The sequence below is a fragment of the Mastigoproctus giganteus genome, chromosome 1 (genome assembly GCF_048544385.1).
Source record: "Mastigoproctus giganteus isolate SK-2022 chromosome 1, ASM4854438v1, whole genome shotgun sequence".
In the NCBI taxonomy this organism is placed as follows: Eukaryota; Metazoa; Arthropoda; class Arachnida; order Uropygi; family Thelyphonidae; genus Mastigoproctus; species Mastigoproctus giganteus.
This window is the reverse complement of record NC_143575.1, coordinates 50,349,181-50,369,956: the sequence shown is the minus strand read 5'-3', so window position 1 is coordinate 50,369,956 and position 20,776 is coordinate 50,349,181. Positions and strand designations below refer to the sequence as shown.

At 36.2% G+C, this 20,776-nt stretch overlaps 1 protein-coding gene across 1 annotated transcript in view; it reads left to right on the top strand.

The window, feature by feature from the left end:
• Positions 1 to 20,776, top strand: part of Etf-QO (electron transfer flavoprotein-ubiquinone oxidoreductase) — an 84,984-nt gene that overhangs the window by 19,006 nt on the left and 45,202 nt on the right. Inside the window, exons 5-7 of the mRNA XM_090380122.1 lie at positions 2,434 to 2,515; positions 9,332 to 9,450; positions 18,368 to 18,445. Coding sequence (XP_090236248.1) covers positions 2,434 to 2,515; positions 9,332 to 9,450; positions 18,368 to 18,445 — 279 coding nt within the window. The remainder of the gene's footprint in view (positions 1 to 2,433; positions 2,516 to 9,331; positions 9,451 to 18,367; positions 18,446 to 20,776) is intronic.

The window sequence follows — 20,776 nt, the reverse complement described above, 5'->3', positions numbered from 1 at the left end:
CATTTTAAAATTTAGGGATATCATTGCCACCCACTTAACAATGCTAATTAAGAATTTTTCCAAATGATTTAATGTATCTCCAGAAAAAAATGTACTGGATTCGTGATCCCTTTGCTTTTGATATTTCTTTATGTCCCAGAATTATCATTCAGAAAGAGGAAGGTCTTATTGACTTGTCGTCTGATGAAGCAATAAGTGCTTCTTTCAAGATGACAACTTATGAAAAATTTTGGCTTTACCTTCAAGATGAGTATCCAGAATTATCGAAAATGGCAATACAAACGTTGCTAAATTTCGGGTCTACATATTTTTGTGAGGTTGGTTTCTCAAAATTAACAGCTATAAAAACAAAAAAAGCATTCCAGACTTGATCCAGAAGATGACATGAGATTAGTAATTTCAAACATTGTGTCAAATATGGACAAATATTATCAGTTATCCAGGCCCATCCTTCTCATTAGTTGTTCATTTTTTATTGTTTTGTAATCTTAATTGAAGAATTTGATTTATTGGTTTTGCTGTATTCAATTAAAATGGAAACAATTTTTTTATTCCTTTCTCAGTACTCAAATAAAATTTTCTACTACATAATTTATAAAATGCCATTTTTCTTCTCTAAAAACCTGTTATCCTACCTCTGGGTTTACATTGAGGGGTCGCATCAATTTTATATTTAATAAAGGGGATCGCGAGCGAAATAAGTTTGTGTGCCACTGGTTTAGAGCCACAATGTGTGGCAAGTCTTGAAGTCCTGTCAGTTTAAAAAAGAATCCTAAATCCTTATCATTTGGAGTGGAAACTTTCATTTTGCTTTATTTATTTCATTGTTTGTAGAAGGTCCTGTTAGTTAGCAGAATAAAACAAGGATCTGTATTTGTGTGTAGCCATCTATAAATGTAAACAGGACATATTGTAGGTATTCTGTATGACGAAAAACTGAACTTCCAGAAGTAAACATGCACACCATCTGAGACTAGGAATGAATATTTTTGCTATCCTGCAGCAATGTGTCTCTCTTTATAGATACTCATTTCTGAAAATAAGTTGTTAGACCTCCCCCAAGGGTGAGACATTTGAAGAATTCACATGCAATAAGTATATGAGATAAGAACTTGTTGCTTGTGTTTCTTGATTATGCCCTTGGTCTTTTGAGCAAGAAACAAATTCCAGTTTCATTTGGTGTTTTAAATGCTTTAACTCTAGCTAAAAGATGCATTCTGCTATTGCTTGATAGAAAATTCAATTAGTTTTTCTTGATTAATTTTGAAAAATTAATATATATAAATACCGCATACAATTGCAACCTCTTTTGATTTAGTCAGTTGATATTGTTTTACATGTAATAGAACAGGATCCTATAAAAAAATAGCAAAATCAGATGACAAGAACTTTAGCACTTCATTTCAGGATGTCATTTATACGGGTGCTCTGTTCCTTACACTAGTGTCCTCTTTTTATTAAAAGAATGAGGTAGGAGTTCCTCTGGGTACTTCATGTTTTGACAGATTGTCAGCTGCATTAAAAATCGATCTTTAAGTGCCCACCTGCACAAGGTATTTTGTAATGAAATAGAATCGGTTCATCAGAATCTCCTTTTCGGTAAGACTTAATGGAAAAGTTTAACCATATCACATAAAATTGAAAGTACTGATTTTTCTCCTTAGTAAGTGACTGACTTTAGCAGAATGTTTGTTGCAACCCATCACATCTGTAGACCAGCTTACTTGGCAGGTGTATTTTTATCACTGCATCAAACTAAATGAGACGTTTTGAGGGAGGGAAGGAGGGACAAAAATATGTTCATCCTCATTGATAGAATTGATGCTTTTATAGAGACATAAAGAAACTGTAACTGTGACATTTATAGCATAAATCTTATAGAAAATAATAAAAAAAACTTGATCTGAACTGTCTTTAAAATTCATATGCACCTATATATTCCCAGAGAAGAACTTTAAATGAAAATTACATGAAACTTGCTTTAAGAGCCAAGGCATTTTTCATCCCCCTTATATTATATTTATATACAGTGAACTTTTTGTCAGTGGCAATGAAAATAAACACATTTTCTCTGTTCTTTTGATTACTCCACTATTAAGTCTTTTGTTTCACCATACAAGTATACACTGTCACATTATTTGATAAATGTATATGGGTTTATAATTTGGTGTCTTAAAAAAGATGTAGACCCTCACTGACTGGTAAAGCAATAAAACATTATATAAAGGAATTTACCATAATGTCATAGCTTTTAATATTTCACTTCTTACTTGTTACCATATATAAATGAAAATAAGGTGCATAAAGAAAGTAATCCTGAAGTTTCCCAAATTTTATTTCCAGAAGAGGTTAATTAAATTTGTAGATTAAGTAATTTTTTTCTTTTTCTCCCATTTAGTATTTTAAATGAAATAAATTTCTTCTGTTGTTAAGGCACCACTAAATACACCAGTCACCCAAGATAAATTTGCATATCTAACAGAGAAGAGTAGAATTCCAATTCCAATCTTTAAAGGTGAGGAATAATTGTTTAAATAACTTTGAAAAATATTAAAATATAGGTTACTGTACAAAATAATGGATATATTTCAAACTAGAGTATCAAATAATTTTCAGAATAAAGAACTTGAATGTTTTAATATCTTGGGGTTGTTCTTGTTTTTATTGCTATTTTTATGAATAGCTTTTGTTTTTCTGATTGCAAATATGGTATTGTAATACACCGATGAGCCAAAACATTATGACCACTTACCTAATATGATGTTGGTCTTCCATGTGCAGCCAAAGCAGCTCTTACCCAGCAAGGCATGGACTCTATAAGATTTCTAAATGTGTCTTGTAGTATCTGGTACCAACACTTAACCAGCAGATCCTTTAACTCCTGTAAGGTCCGTGGTTGAGACTCCACAAATCGGAGTTGCTGTTCCAACACAAACCACAGATACCACAGATGCTCGATAGGATTTATGTCTGGGGAAATTTGGAGGCCAGGGCAATACCTGGAAGTCTTCCTCATGTTCCATGAACCAGTCTCGGACAATCCAGGTGGTGTGGCATGGCGCATTATCCTGCTGAAAGACGGCACCGCCAGAGGGGAAGACTGTTGCATGAAAGGGTGTACCTGATCAGCAATGATGTTTAAGTAGGTGGTAGATGTCAGAGTGCACGGTACATGGATGACTGGACCCAGGGTATCCCAGCAGAACATCGCCCAAAGCACAGCACTGCCGCCACCGGCTTGTTTTCGTCCTATGGTACATCCAGGCACCATCACTTCCCCAGGTAAATGATGCACACGTACCCAGTCGTCCACATGGTGCAACAGGAAACGTGATTTGTTGGACCAGACAACCTTCTTCCAATCACTCAAGGTCCTTTGTCAATTCTCGCATGCCCATTGTAGGCACTGTCGCCAGTGAACCGTGGTTAGCATGGGCACTCGGAGCAGCCTGCGACTATGCAGCCCCATTTTCAGCAAGGTTCGATGTACTGTGTGTGTTGTGACACATTTCTCTCATCACCAGCATTCCAATTACTAGTGAGTTGCACCACAGTCACCCTTCTGTTGCCACGTACCATCCGGGAGAGCCTTCGTCCACCTCGAGCATCGACGAGCCATGGTCGTCCAACACCTCGCTGGTGGTTCGTGGGTTTTTCCTCCTCGGACCACTTTCGGTTGGTACTAACCACAGCTGACCGAAAGCATCCCACCAGCCGTGCCATTTCATATATGCTCTGACCCAGTTGTCTGGACCTTACAATTTGGCCTTTGTCCAACTCGCTTAAGTCCACTGCCTTTCCCATCTGAAGAACATGAGTAACACTGATTAATGGAGCTCAGTTTCAGGTGTTTTTTATACCGTGTTTTGACCCGTGCATGAGCTGTAGTTCACCCACAGTTGCTTCGATTTGCATAACGACTCGCTGTTCATAATGTTTTGGCTCATCGGTGTATAGTATAATTGATATTCATATTGTATTTGTTGAAACTAATATGATAAGATGCAAACAAAAAATTATATTTTGACCAAGAATACATCAGCTTGAAAATGAATTGCCTCTTTTAATAGCCCTTTGAAGTACTATGTGCCAATATTATTTCTGTATTGATATTACCTTTATTTTATAGGTATTTGTGAGGCGTGTCAATGAAATAACTGAAAATAGAAAAATCTGAAGAGAAGATGTGTGAAGGTGCCAACTTGTATAAGTTTTCATCTTCCTGTAATAGAATATTAATAATTGTCATTTACCCATCAGATACATTTTGACATCTGTCCAACATTTTGTATGAGAATATATATATACCGAATACTATCTAATCATTTGAAGTGGCGGAAGGTGCCTGCAAGTAGGATGATATACTTGCTGATCACTACAGGGAAGGTCATTGGCACTTGTGGAATTTAATTTAATATTATACTTTCTTTTATCACAATTTACCATGTGTTCATCATTTCAATCTCAAGACCAAACTTCAAAGAATAGCTTGGAAATTTCTCATTATGTTCTAAAAGAATATCACTAATACCTCAGTGCCATGCAAAATCATGCCATGCATTTTCTGTGATGCTGCAGGGATTATGTGTAGTGAGGGGCCACCTTCATATGCAATCAAGAACAAGTGGTGGAAGATATACCATTTCATCAAGATGCTATGCCTTCCCATGTCTTAAGTTAGCATTAGTTGAGGCATATGATGCAGGAAAGCAAGCTTATACAGCATCAGCCAAGAAAAAAAAAAAAAAAAAAAAACCTTCCCATTTCACCCATCCGGTCACTCCAAATGTTTGTCTAGTTCAGCCTTAAATTTATTTAAGCTATCAACTTCCACAACAACAGATGGAAGTCTGTTCCAGAAATCAACTACCTGCTGACTAAATGCAAACTTCCACACATCTATTCTACAACTGTCTTTCCTCAATTTGAATCTATGCCCCCTCAGGTTCTTAATCTGATCAAGCGGAAGTATCCCGTCAGCATTGAGCCTGCTCAAATCATTCAAGGCCTTATACACCTCAGTCAGATCACCTCGCAGGTGCCTAGTCTCCAGATGCTGCAGCTTTCAGAACTTAAGACTTTCTTCGTAAGCACATCCCTTTGTTCCTCTCACCAATCTTGTTGCCTTTCTCTGTACTCGTTCTTGCAACTCTACATCCTTCCTAAAATGATGTATCCAGACCTCTATACAGTACTCAAGGTATGGTCTGACCATTTGCCTTATATGAAGGGGCGCCTCCATAGCCAGGTGGGAAGGAGCAGCAGTGTGTAGCATACACTTCTTGATTAGACCGGGGTTCGAGCCCGTCACCACCAAATACGGAGGATGAGGAAAGGTCAGGGAATGACCACCGCATTTCCCGGCGCAATATGGCCTTAGTTGCTAATGCTCCTAAAAACCAAAAAACAAACAAAAACATTATATGAAGGTATAATCACCTCTTTGTCTCTGCTAGCAAAATTCCTTTATATCATTGACAAAACTCCATGACCTGTTCTGACATCCCGTCCGCACTGCTTAAAGAACTTCAAATCTGACTGCACAATTACCCCCAGGTATTTTTCATTCTCCACCTCCCTGAGTGTAGTACCACACAGTTGGTACAATTTGCTTGGGTTACTGCTATCCATATGGAGTACTTTGCATTTGTCAATGTTAAACTTCAGTTGCCACTTCTCAGCCCATCTGTCTAACTTTTCTAGATTCTGTTGCAGTAGCATACTATCTTTACTGTCATTAACAACCCTTCCAACTTTTGAATCATCTGCAGACTTGGACATTAAGCCTGATATACCTTCATCAATATCATTGATAAATACACAAAACAACAATGGGCACTGCACTGAACCCTGGGGGACTCCGCTAATAACATTAGTCCAGTTAGAGCAGTGTCCATTTATTACCACTCTCTGCCATCTCCCACTCAACCATCCCTTTATAAATTGCAGTAACTTTCCCTTAATGCCATACTGCTTCAATTTGTACAGCAGTCTTCCATGTGCAATAGTATCAAAAGCTTTCCTGAAATTCAAGTATATGATATCAAAATTATTTTTTGCATCCAATTCCTTTGTGACCACAGTGTAGTATCCAATAAAATTGGTCAGACAAGACTTCCCCTTTACAAACCCATGCTGTGTCTGAACTATTATTGCTGTCTTGGCTAGGTGATCCTATATCACCTCCTTAACCAGTGATTCTATTATTTTCCCCAGAACAGAAGTTAAACTAACAGGTCTATAATTATTTGTGTCACCCTTTGAACCCCCTTTGTGAATTGGAGATACATTTGCACATCACCAGTCCATGGGGACCTCCCCTGACTCTAAGGATGCTCTCATAATTATGGCTAAGTTTTTGCTTACTTCCCTTGCTGCCTCCTTCATTATAACTGGATAGATTCCATCTGCCCCAGGTGCCTTTATGTTTAACTTCAACAATTTCTCCTCCATTTTGCTCTCAGTTATTACAAAATCACTTATCTCCCTGTTAGAGTTTGATAAACTTCAGGCATTCCCCTCCTTGAATAACTCATGTGTGAATGTAGATTCAAAATACTTATTCAGTTTATCAGCTACTTGAGCAGGATTATGAATAGTCGAACCATCTATGTTAAGTGGACCAATCTGATTCATCCCCTTCCTTCTAGAGTTTAAATAAATAAAGAACTCTTTGCTGTTTTTCTTTGTTGTTGTTGTTGTTGTTTTTAGGAGCATTAGCAACTAAGGCCATGTTGCTCCGGGATATGCGGTGGTCATTCCCTGACCTTTCCGCATCCTCCGTATTTGGTGGTGACGGGCTCGAACCCCGGTCCCCTTTGGGGGGAGAGAGAGAGAGAGAGAGAGAGAGAGAGAGAGAGAGAGAGAGAGAGAGAGAGAGAGAGAGAGAGAGAGATCAACGGCTGAAATCAAAATCCCACACACACTCTTGTGGAATTTGGAAATTTAACTAAATTTAAGAGACTGATAAATAATTGAAAGAAGTAAATGAAGTAAGGGAAGGTAACATTGGTTACTTTATTTTATTTTTCAATTTAATTTTATTTATTATTTTATTCCTTTGGCTGGTGCTACATGAGAATATTTCCTTTCGTCAATTTGTCAATACTAATATTCATCCAAATCTGCTATACTATGGTTTACAGGTCACTATAACAGACATTCATTTACTATTTTCTCCCTTTTATCCTACTTTCTCTTAGATTTTTAACCATGATCAGAGTAAACTCTCTTTCCTCTAATGCCTAGGAAGTCATTTTGTTAACAATTTTTTTGCTATTTCTCTAATTAATTAAATTAAATTAAATTGAAATACAAAAAACCTTTACTGATTAAGGTGTAACTAATTGATACTCCTTTTTTCAATCTTGCATCTGATTTCACAAAACTACCAGTTGGTTAAAAACACCAACTTTTGTCTTTTGACTAATATCTCTTCTGCTTGAAAATGAATTTTACTGGCTTCCCACACTTCCAGCTTTATTTATTCTATTGTTTATTTACATATATAATTTTTCTTTTTCATTAAAGGCAATTCCTAGATAGAAAAAATTAATAACTTGTTTCAGTTTTTGATTATTTCAGGTGCACTCTAAATTTTCCTCGACTCTACAAACTTTCAGAACTTGTTTTTGAGTACATATAATTTTTATGTAAAATTGTCCACAATATTTATCTTATTTATTCTGAGAGAGTCAAAAATCTTGCAAGTTTAACAGCACTAAATCATCAGCATACAATAATGTTTAACAGCACTAAATCATCAGCATACAACATGGGCAATTATTGCCCAACGCTTCCTTCAATCATTACTTCAGATTTGTAGTTCAGATTTGTACTTCAGATTTGCAGATAAAGGAACCACTAGGTAACAGTGATCACAGTGTACTGATGTGGGATTTACTTAAAGATACAGCTACCATCAAGGGTAAAGGGAAGGGTTTTTGTTTTCATAAAGGTGACTACAGTGGTCTCAGACAGTTTTTAAATTCTATACAGTGGAATCAACTGATGATGTTACCAACGTTGAATTCTAAATGGGAAGCCTTCAGGTACTTAATCTTGGAGGCTACTAGGCTTTTCATACCAACTAAGAAATACTGTTAAAGGTTTAGGCCTAAATGGATGTCAAATGAATTAATAAGGCTCGTGGCAGAAAAAAAAAAATGCATGGGATGCATATAAATTATCAGGCAACACAGAAACCTACGTCAGATATAAGCTAGTCTGTAATCAAGTCACAAAGGAGGTTAGGCAGGCGAAGGCAGATTACGAGAAATCTTTGGCAAAGGACACAAAGAAAAACGTGGCGCCTCCATAGCCAGGTGGGAAGGAGCAGCAGTGCGTAGCACACGCTTCTTGATTAGATGGGGGTTCGAGCCAGTCACCACCAAATACGGAGGATGCGGAAAGGTCAGGGAATGACCACCGCATATTCCCGGAGCAATAGGGCCGTAGTTGCTAATGCTCCTAAAAACCAAATAACAAACAAACAAACAAACACCAAAGGGAAATTTTCAGACATCTATTTTATAGTTATCTCCCCTTTCAATTTAAATTTATGTTCCCTTGTGTGTATCATGCGATGAAGTGTAAAAATTCTCTTAGCATTTAGTTTGCTCAAACCTTTCAAGGTCTTAAACACCTCAGCCAGGTTACCTCACAGATGCCTAGTTTCCAAACACTACCTTACAAAACTAAAGTCTGTCTTGATATAAATACTTCTTTTGCCCTTATCTAATCCCACTGTTCTTCTCTATACCCTCTCAAGCAGGTTCACATCTTTCCTGAAGTGTGGAGATTTCCAGTGCTGTATGCAGTATTCAAGATATACCCAAACATTGCATTTATATAATGGAATAATCACCCCCTTATCTTTATTGGCAAAGTTCCTATATATCAGTGAAAGAACATCTTGAATTCTAGCAGCCTGCCTATGCTTTTGAGAAAGCTTCATATCAGTTTGTGTGCTACTCCCAATGCCTTTTCATTATCTACAATCTTGATTTTAGTGGTACCTAAGTGGTACATTACTGTAGGACTATAACTACAAAGATGCACATCTTGCATTTTCTATTGTTAAACTATCCAAATAATTTATCTAAGTTTTGTTGAAGTAGCATACACTGATTACTGTCCTTAACTACTCTGTTCACCTTTGTATCATCAGCAAAATGTAGATATTAAACTTGAAACGCCTATCAATATCAATTGAAATACCCATCAATATCATGAATGAATATTTTAATTTCAAATAACCTAAATTTCTACAAATAATTATCTTGCTACTAATTCATTATGAAATATAAAGGAAATGAATAAACACTTTCAGGTTTGCCTATGTACAATCATGGAAATTACATTGTAAAATTAGGGAATTTTGTCAAATGGCTTGGGCAGCAAGCAGAAGAATTAGGTGTCGAAATTTATCCTGGATATGCAGCTAGTGAAGTAAGTAACATCTTTATATGCTGGTTAGCTAGTGAATATCTACATTTTTTTTTAAACAAAATATATTACCAGTTGGCTAACTAATAAAATAAAAAAAAAGAATTTTTTAAAATAAAACTTTCTGTACATATAAAAGAAATAAACAAAATTCAGCCTCACCATTCAAGGAAATTTATGACTGTAAATTTATAGCCTAATTAGATTTTATAATTTTCATGTACTTAGGGCCAATTAACTTGCAATGTAAATTTCTTTATGTAAATTTTCTTAAATGTTGTGAAGCAAAAATTCTAAATGTGGAGTCATGAAAGATTTGGATTGTGGAAACTTATCAGTATTTTTACATTTGGACTGCCAGTTTTTATTCTGTCCATTCTTTATTCTCAAACTCCATGATTAATGCATAACTGGCAGCCTTTCCAATTTTTATTGGAAGATTTTTGGAAATTGTGTCTTTTATGGAAGAGTTTACTATTATTTTCAAATTTTAGCCAAGATTGTGATGCATATCTAAAATGTCTCAGTAGCCCAGTGGTTTAGGCATTTAGCCATAGAGTATGTGGATGTCAGTTTGAGTCCCAGTAAAAAAATAATAATATTTATGCTATGGAGGCAGGGTTAGTTGGATTGGAAACTGCTAGCTTGGGGATATACACAGACTAATAGATTAACTTGAGCTGTGGGCAGAGGTGAAAATAATTGTTGCACTTCTTCCATTGGAACATGCAGCAGCCTGGAAAGCAAGATGTCAGGGATTTCAAGCCCTGATGTGGGTTGTCACGGAACAAGTAAATACATGGGCTGTATTAGGGTAAACAAGAGTAAGAACAGGTAAATGTATACTTGCATGTACACTAATGCTAGGAACATTGTGAATGAATTACTGATTAAGTCATCAAATGCAGACATTGTAGGGATACTGGAGACATGGTCACTCAGACATAAGCAATGCTGAATTTGGATATGGGGAGTACAATGTATACAAGAAAGACATAGTGGTGGTTGTCATGCAGCACCGGGAGTCCCATCCTACTCTGCATACAGGAAGGACACACAAGACAGGAGGAGTTAAGACGCATATGAAATCTAAAGCAGCGCATCCGGCCGGTTGAGATGGGTGGCCAATCCAATCTTGAGTCATTTGGTGTGACGTAAGAAATGGGAAAACAAAAATTAGAGTAGGAGTGTGCTATAGGCCTAATGATTGCACCAAACAGCTATACAGAGAAATAGAGGGCCAGTAAATCAGAATGTCTTATAATGGGGATTTTAACTTTCCAGATGTTGACTGGAATTTGTGATTTGGTCACCTACGAGACTTTTGTGGCTTTATCGGATGACTGTTTTCTACATCAACATGTTAGAGAGGCAACAAGAGGAAGTAGTGCTCTTGATCTGGTAATCAGCAGTGATTCTTCATGCATTAAGAATCCGCAGGTAGAAGAGCCACTGGGTGGAAAGTGAACACACAGTGTACTAATATGGAATTTAATTAAAGACATAACTACTGTCAAGGGGAAAGGCTTTTTTGCTTTGGTAAGAGTGACTACAATGGTCTCAGACAGTTTTTAAATTCTATGCAGCGGGACCAACTGATGATATTACCAACAACAAATTTTAAATGGGAAGCATTGAGGGAAGTAATTATAGAAGTTACTAAGCTTTCATACCAACTAAGAAATACTGATCAAGGCGTAGACCTAAATGGATGTCAGATGAACTGATGAAACTTATGGCAGAGAAGATAAATGCTTGGAATGCATATAAATTATCAGGTGATACAGAAGCTTATGATGGATATAAACTAGTCTGTAATCAAGTTACAAAGGAGGTTAGGCAAGCTAAGGCAGATTACGAGAAGTCTCTGGAAAAGAATGCAGAGAACAGCAGCAAAGACTTCTATGCTTATATTAACATAGAAGTGCAGAGAAGGAAGGGGTTGAATCGCATAGGGTCACAATGTCTATGGTTTAACTGTTGATGACCCTGCTCAGGTTGCTGACAAGCTGAATAGATATTTTGCATCTACATTCCCGCACGAGAAACTCTCTATGGAAGGGGATGCCAGAAATTTATAAAACTCTAACAGGGATTTACGTGATTTTGTGATAACTGAAAATTATCACAAGATCACATACTTCAGGAAACTGGAAGAGAAATTGTTGAAGCTAAACATAAAAATGACACCTGGAGTGGATGGGATGATCTATCCAGTTATATTAAGGGAGGCAGCAAAGGAGGTAAGCAAATCCTTAACCATAATTATGATAGCAAGCATCCTTGGATTCAGGGGGTGTATGAATGTATCCCCAGTTCACAAAGGAGGATCAAATGGTAACATGAATAATTGCAGACCTGTTACCTTAACTTCTGTCCCAGGGAAAATAATGGAGTCACTGGTTAAAGAAGTCATGAATGGCCATCTAGACAGGAGTGCAGTTATATTTCAGTCACAGCATGTGTTCATTAAAAGGTGATCTTGTCTGACCAATTTGATTGGATACTACGATGCAGTGACAAAGGAACTGGATGCAAAAAATAATTTTCATATCATATACTTCAATTTCAGGAAAGCTTTTGATATTGTTGCACATAAAAAAAAATTGACGTTGGCTCCATGGAGCTGAAGGTGGATCCGTGAATAACGTCATGTGAAATTAAAAAATTCAATTTAAGCTTAATAAAATCAGTTTTATTTTATTTGGTATTTTCATTTACAATAAACAATAAAGGTTTGTAGTAACTAAAGTAGGATACATAGTTGAAACAATTCAAACTATTAACATTGCGATTAAAGACCAAGTCGATACATGATTGACCACGTGTAGTAGATTCTGTAGGATTTGATGCGAGTTTAAGATCGAATGTTGATTCCATGAAGTCGAGGAATGGAGCATTTCAGGTTTCTTAACGTCAGTGTTGAAATCGCCCACTAAATTTATTGGGATCTTTTGAAAGTTGAATTTCCTTACAACTTTAGGTCTTTAGGCATGTCTCCAAACTTTGGTATATAAATTGCTAGATTGGATATTAAGAAAACTTTAATCTGCTCCAATGTTGAATTAGGTGAAGTGTGGAATGTTACAAGCAAAGTCTTCTGTCCATTTATTTCAACTTCAGCTGCACAAATGTCGCCACAATTATCTGTACCAGTCATTTGCCGTTACAAGTCTGCATCCATGGTAATGAGAATATGTGGCGTACATATTGTCGATTCAACTTTATTGTATATTGCAACACCACCAGATTGCACAGAAGGTCTTTTGAATTTTGTGATACTTGAAAACAATGAAAATGTTGATGTTGGAGGATACAACTTGTTAAAGTTGTATCCTCGAATGTCAACATTTTCATCATTTTCAAGCCATGTTTCAACGGCCAAGATATTCGATTCCATGAGAATTGGATCAGTCGCAATGTCTTTGCTATGAAGTTTCAAACTCTGTGTATTCAAACACTACCATTCTGAAACTCGGTGAAGCAACTTGATCCCAAAATTGTAATTTGGTTGTAGAGAGTGTTTCCAAATGATGGGTATTCAAACGTTTCAATTCAGTTTGAAGACCTTGCATCTTTGGTGTGTTACAACCACGAGCATGGTAGAATGTAAAGTTGTCTTTTTGACATACAGGCCATCAATGCTTCTAACTCTCAACAATGTAATGTATACCAGTTGCTGTTTGAGACGTCGTAATCGAATACGATTTCTTTGAAAGTTCCACCCTGAGATTTATGAACTGCCATGGCACAAGCTTCAACCAAAGGAAATTGGAGTCCTTTGCTTTTGAAAGTTACTATGGCGAAACGTCTCATAATCAGAGTCCAGCCAGATTTTAATATGCCACGATGCGACAATACATGCGGGCAAGACTTGAGACGATTCTTAGTTCCAATATTCTTGCTTTCGAAATGTAACCACAATCTTTTGATTTGTTTCTTCCATCTCAACGTGCTGTAAAGTTCCGATCGCTCCATTGACCAAACCATCTTCAACATCGATGTTTGTAGTGATCGTTTAAGGTTTTCCAGTCAGTATCAGCAATACGTATGGCAAACCCCCGGTCTTTGCTATGCTCATTTGATGGAGTTTTGTTCGAATACTAGTCAACTGTTCATGACTCTTGTAACCGGTGAAGTGATCGTCAAGCTATACAATTGATGGTAGTGTTTCCTTCCAATGCTTGAGCGTTATATTGAACAACATTGTTGTTACGATGAAACAAAGAGCATTTGGTACTTGTTCCATGACAAAGTAACGACGTAGTTACTTTAACGAGTTGTTCAACCCTCGAAAACTAAAAACCCGATTTGAAATCTAGTTATATATCCGTGTAGAGCTCTCAAAGGGCAACAATTTTGTTGCTTACTGTTTTTGTCTAACATTTATAGTTTTCAAGATATTGCAAAAACAAACTTGAAAATGCTCGAATTTTTCAACTCTCTCAACTTTGAGTCGTGATTACTCGGGAAACATAAGAGCTAATCAAAACTATTTATAGATGTAAAAACTACGTTTCCTACTGAACAATTTTATTGCTTACTGTTTATGTCTATCATAGTTTAGAAGTTATTGAGAGTGAAAGTAACCAAGGGCAACGGCAAATTACCAAAATGTGAACTTTTTAATTTTTTCGAAAAAAATGGTATTAATATTAAAATTTCTCATTTTTTCTTGCATATTCTTCAACGGCATTATGTACCCGACAAAATAAGTATAAATTGTTTATACTATTGTCTATTAGTTTCAGAGATATGACAGTGGTTAGACGTTTCACTTTTTGTGAGATCCTGAGTGCCGTAAGGTACCCCCAGCAATATGTTATTCATGTAAAAAAGACTGCTGTACATTTGTAGCAGTGTGGCATTAAGAGCACCTTAGTGCTATGGATAAAGGGATGGTTGAGTGGGAGAATACAGATAGTGGTTATCAATGGACAATGTTCTTTGTGGACTAATGTAGTGGAGTTCCACAGGGTTCAGTGGCACCCCCGTAGCCAGGTGGGCAGGAGCAGCAGTTCATAGCACATGCTTCTTGATTAGACCAGGGTTCAAGCCCGTGACCACCAGATATGGACCTTGAGCAATATGGCCTTAGTTGCTAATGCTCCTAAAAACCAAACAACAACAACAACAGGGTTCAGTGCTGGACCCATTGTTGTTTTCTGTATTTATTAATGAAGGCATATCAGGTTTAATGTCTAATTTTTCAGATAATACAAAGGTTAGCACCTTCAATAATGACAGTAATGAAGGTATGCTGCTGCTACAACAGGATCTAAAAAAATTAGGTAGAAATGGCAGTTTAACATTGACAAATGCAAGGTACTGCATATGGGTAGTAGTAATCCCAGAGTAGTACCAACTGTGTGGTACTACACTCAAGCTAGTGGAAAATGAAAAGGACCTGGGGGTAATTGTGCAGTCAGATATGAAGTTCTATGAGCAGTGCAGACAGGCTGCTAGGATAGTGCTCATGAGTTTTGTCAGTGATATACAGGAACTGTGCTAGGATTCTTTCCTCCCCCCTCCCCCAATAAAAATAAAAATAAAAAGGTTCCAAAATGCAAAATTAAGAGTTTTTAGTAGGTAGTACTATACAGTAGTTTAATGAAATGTAAAAAAATAATAATAAATAAATACTTTTAAAACATAATAAAAGCAGCTGAATTTAAAATATTGTTTGTTCCATTTCATAATGACATGTACTTCTTGAAGTATATGGCATACATTAATTATTTATTATTAATTTGGAAGAAACAGTTTCAAAATGCTGTTCTGATAGAAAGGCAGATCTGTATTATAAGTTTTATGTAATTTGAAAATGAAATGCACAAGACATAATTCTTATGTGTTTTGGTATTTAACTATATAATATTGGTCTAAATACACCATAGTTAACCCACAAATTTGAACTACATAAGTAGTATAGAAGGCATCGTTTTAATTGTATCTCATATTGTGGTTGCCTTCACAACGAGATAGCAGTATTGCACTACTTCAAATAAATAATGCTTCTCTAGTAGAGAAGACTACTGTTATTTATTTTCAGAGGATACCATCACCCAGACGATCGTTTCAAGGCTATTGGGCTTCATCATCAGTGGGCGGGCAGGTACCCTGGTAATGCAACATGCCATCACAGTTGCGAAGTTATATCCACAATATGAGAGATGCAAAAGGGTGTTGGTAAAAAATGTAATTTGAAAATGAAATTAAGCCTTTCTTTGTAAGAGGACCCCTTCTTTCCCCTCACTAATTTTGTTGCCCTTCTTGGTACACATGCAAGCAACTCTATATCCTTCCTAAAATGAGGCCTCCGGACCTGTATGTAGTACTCAAGGCATGGCTTGACCATTGCCTTATATAAAGGGATAATCAAGTCCTTTTCCCTACTAGCAAAATTCCTGTATATCATTGACAATACCTCATGACCTGTCTGGCAGCCTGTTTGTATTGCTCAGAAAACTTCATATCTGACTGCACAATTACTCCCAGATCTTTTTCATTTTCTACCACCTTAAGTGTAGTACCACACAGTTGGTATGTTTCTCTGTGGTTACTTCTACCCATGTGCAGTACTTTGCATTTGTCAGTGTTAAACTTCAGTTGCCACTTCTCAGCCCATCTGCCCAAATTTTCTAGATCCTATTGCAGTAGCACACTGCCATTACTGTCATTAACAATCCTACCAACCTTTGTATCATCTGTAAAGTTTGACATTAAGCCTGATATACCTTCATCGATATTATTGATAAATATACAAAACAACTGTAGGCCCAACACCAAACGCTGGGAGACTCCACTAATAACATTAGTCCACGAAGAGCAGCATCCACTCTCTGTCTTCTCCCACTCAACCACCCTTTTATCCATTGTTACAGCTTACCCTTAATACCATACTACTCCAATTTATACAGTAGTCTTCCATGTCCAACAGTGTCAAAAGCTTACCTGAAATCCCAGTATACGATATCAAAATTATTTTTTGCATCCAGTTCCTTTGTAACCACATTATAGTATCCAATCAAATTTGTTGGAAAAGACTTTCCCTTAACAAACCCATGCTGTCTGAATCATTACTGCAGTCTTGTCTAGATGGTCCTGCAATGCATCTTTAACCAGTGACTCCATAATTTTACCCAGAACAGAAATTAAACTAAATGGTCTCTAATTACTCGTGTCACCCTTAGATCCCCTTTTGTGAATTGATTTCTCCTTCACTTTGCTCTCGGTTATTACAAAATCATTAAGCACCCTGTTAGAGTTTGATAAACTTCTGGCATTTTCCTCCCTTAATAACTCCTCATATGCAAATGTAGATGCAAAATACTAATTCAGATTATCATCTATCTGAGCAGGATCATCAACTGTCAAACCATCGATATCAAGTGGACCAATCTGATTCACCCTCTTCCTTCTAGAGTGTATATAAATAAAGAAGTTATTGCAGCTTTTCTTAGCATCCTTTGCCAAATATTTCTCGTAATCTGCCTTTGCTTGCCTAACCTCCTTTATGACTTGATTACAGACTAACTTATATCTGCCATAGGCTTGTGTGTCAACTGATAATTTATATGCATCCCATGCATTTTTCTTCTCTGCCACTAGTCTCATTAGTTCATCTGACATCCATTTAGGCCCATAATTTGAACAGTATTTCTTAATTGGTATGAAAAGCCTAATAGCTTCCATGATTAGTTCCTTGAATGCTTCCCACTTAGAATTTGCTGTTGGTGACATCATCAATTGGTCCCACTGTACAGAATTTAAAAACTGTCTGGCAGTTTACTACCAATTTAAAATTGGTAGTAAATTGCTGTCATATTAGCAACCTATAGACAATGTGTTAGACAAATGCAAAGATGTGTTCTTGAACATGCATACTCTCATTCCAATAAAAGTAAAGAAATAGTTTGAAAAGCTACACTATTACACTTCTTAAAATTTTTCCCTACGATTCTCTGAGGATCACATTGCACCTACACAGGCTCTATAAATGAAAAGGGGAAAAAATGCAACTTATATTAAAGGCAGAAGATGAAACAAATTTAGAGAGGTATGAGTTTATGGGATCTATGGCAATATAATGCAAAACTGTTTATTTATTAGCTGATTTAATAATTACTAAACATACAGAAATAAAAGTCAAACCAATTCTGAAAATTGGTCCTGGGCTGGGCTGTAGTGGAGGGTATACGCAGGTATATGCTGTATACTCTCTGGATTTTTTTTAGGTGAATAGCTTATACCTTCTGATTTTTGAAAGACTTGGGAAAACAAATATTATTAAAATATTTACTGAAAATTAAAAAAAAATACCCTCTGCTAATTTTATGATTACAGCACTGGTCCTGAGAATGGGTAATAAATTATTTTGGTGAGAAAACAAGTTTGTTGGCTTTTTAATGTGGAGTGATCTCAACATTTCATGTGACACCAGTTTTTTTTTTTTTTTTTTTTTTAAGTCTTTCTCGGTGACATTGTTTATAAGCTAGCCTAGAGCTATAATTGATCTGAAAGAAATAATCACAGAAGTTCGGTTTATCACAGTTTCTGAATGTGTGCAGTAAACAACTTACTACATTCAAGTGAGCATTCTGCATAAATATGGAATATTTGGAACATATACTCAATGCAAGACAAAACTAAAACACTTAAACTGTACTGGAAAGTTGTACTTATTCCAGCAAAACGTAGTACTATTCCTTTAAGTTTAGTGTACTTTTAAACTAAAATAAACGTTTTCTTGAAATTCTTTTGTTATGGTATACTGTAGTCCTCTTTCTCATTTAACAGTTTGTACTGTGTATACATCCAAAACTTCTAGAATATCCACCACCACTTGCCCCCTCCCCAAATATGCCAATAGTGCCTTCTGTTCAACTTGGTCTAAAAATGTATATGATTTTTTATACAGATTCTTTATCATGATGATGGCAGTGTGAAAGGAATTTCTACAAATGACGTTGGAATTGCAAAAGACGGTTCTCCAAAGGTAAGGATTTTTTTTTTTTTAATTAATTTGCCAATTAATAAATTAGAGATTGAAAAAAAAAATAAAATATGGCATACATTGTGATTCTCTCATTGACTTCAAGCAGGATGTACATGGCTGAAAGGTGGAATAAGTTGGCCAGTATCGGTCATATTGATGTTTCTTTAGTGATCTCTTTAATAGCGTTCATACTCATTCAAAATACACATTCAGGTTATCAGCTATCTGAGCAGGATCATCAACAGTCTAACCATCCATATCAAGTGGACCAATCTGATTCATCCCCTTTCTTCTAGTTTTATATAACTAAAGAAGTACTTGCTGAGTACAGACATGTGTTTTGTGTGGGTTCTTTGCATTATGTACATACATGTTACAATTGAAGGTTGTTTGAAATAATGTGTCCATTTCTGTATAAATTGCTTAGAAATCTTCAGGTAAGTGTTACCATAACTTATCTACATTTCCCAGTAATTTTAGACACAATTTATAATAGGTAGCACTAAGGAAATAGCTTTGAAAATCAGAGAAGCTTGCATCTATAAGCATCAGCCATCCAGTTTGGGCTCACAAAGGACAAAACTGAATAAATTCTGCTCTAAAAGTTGATGATAGGTGATATTAGAGTGAAATTCAAAGCATTTATGTACCAAGTTGTTATTAAAACACTTAAATTCCACAAAGAAACACGTTGCTGCGAGCCTATGCATAGCGCATTCTCAGAACTCATTACCACTTGAGTCCATAAGTGTTTTGGGGATTCATGCATGAAATGGTTAAAAGTTGTCCTACATTTGTGTTCTACTATATGTTTTATTATTTTTGTAAGAAAAATAATTACATGAAAGAATTATGGATATTTATGAAATAGTTATCAAATATTACAGAGATTAGATAGGTAAAAGTTCTTTACTACTGTTACCAAGCTAAACTAAGTTTTTAGTTCATTTTACTATCACCTCTTAGAGCCTTGTAGACCTCAATCAGGTCCTGTCTAAGGTGCCTGGTTTCCAAGCTCTAGCCTACATATTTGAAGTCATTCCAATTGCAGTCTTCTTTTGCAGATCTCACCATGTGGGTCAGTGTATATTGAACTTTTCAAGGATCTCAGTGTCTTTTATCTAGATGAGGTCTTCATATTTGGACACAGTACTGTATTCCAGGTGCAGTCTTATAATTGCGTTATACAGGTGGGATTATGACATCCCATCTCTACAAGATATTGTTTGATAAATCATTGATAGATACCATGGGCTTTCCTGGCCACCTGTTTACACTCCTCAGAAAACTTCATATCTGCCCATATTGTGACTTCTAGATCCCTTTCTTTCTCTACTGTTTTTAATTCATACCAAGTGTATAAATTAATTTAGGGTTGCTATTCTCCAATTGTGAGATCTTGCATTTTGCTGCATTAAAACATTTAAAACATTAAAACATTTGCTGCATTAAAACATTAAATCATTTATGAAAATCAGAAACAACAGTGGTCCAAGAACTGATTCCTTGGGAGGACCCACTTCTGACGTTACACCAATTTGAAGAATATCCATTAATCACAACCTTCTGTCTTCTTCCCTGCATTGCAGCTTATACAATAACCTCTTCTGACAAACTGAGTCAAATGCCTTGCTAAAATCCAAATAAACTATGTTGCAAAGCTATGTTACTCATGAGCTCAATGTATGGAACAACTATGTTGTTCCCTACATTGAGCTCGTGAGTAACTGTGTCAAAATAGCTTTCCAGGTTAGTTAAACATGATTTTCCCTTAACAGAACCATGTTGTATGTCCTTCAGAATGTCATTTCTAACTAAATGACCCTAGATTGTGCTCTTAATCATTGCCTCCAAGGTTTTCCCTACCACTGAAGTCAGACTAACTGGTCTGTTGTTACTGACTTTGCTCTTACAACTGTCTTTATGTATTTGCTATACACATCCATTTCTTCAATCAAAAGGGATCTTTCCCGAGTCCAATGATTCCCTTGTAATTAACCTCAAATGGCTCATTGCACTCCTTCAAAATTACTGAGTATATACCATTAATCCAGAAAACCTTACTTGCATTTAGACTCAAAAGTTTTTCTAATAAATAGTCATCTGTAATTTCAAAATCACTAATTTCATATGTCTCAGCCTCTTCTCATCATGCAGGGTCTTTCATCAGTAAAGATTGATGCGAAGTACCTATTCAATTCACCAGCAACATCATCTGGGTTATCTAAGACCTTCCCCACACCCATTTGTACAAGGGTGCAACCTGATTTGTTTTCACATACATGAAAAACTGCTTGTCCCCATTTTTACTCTAGTTAAAAAGTTAACTGC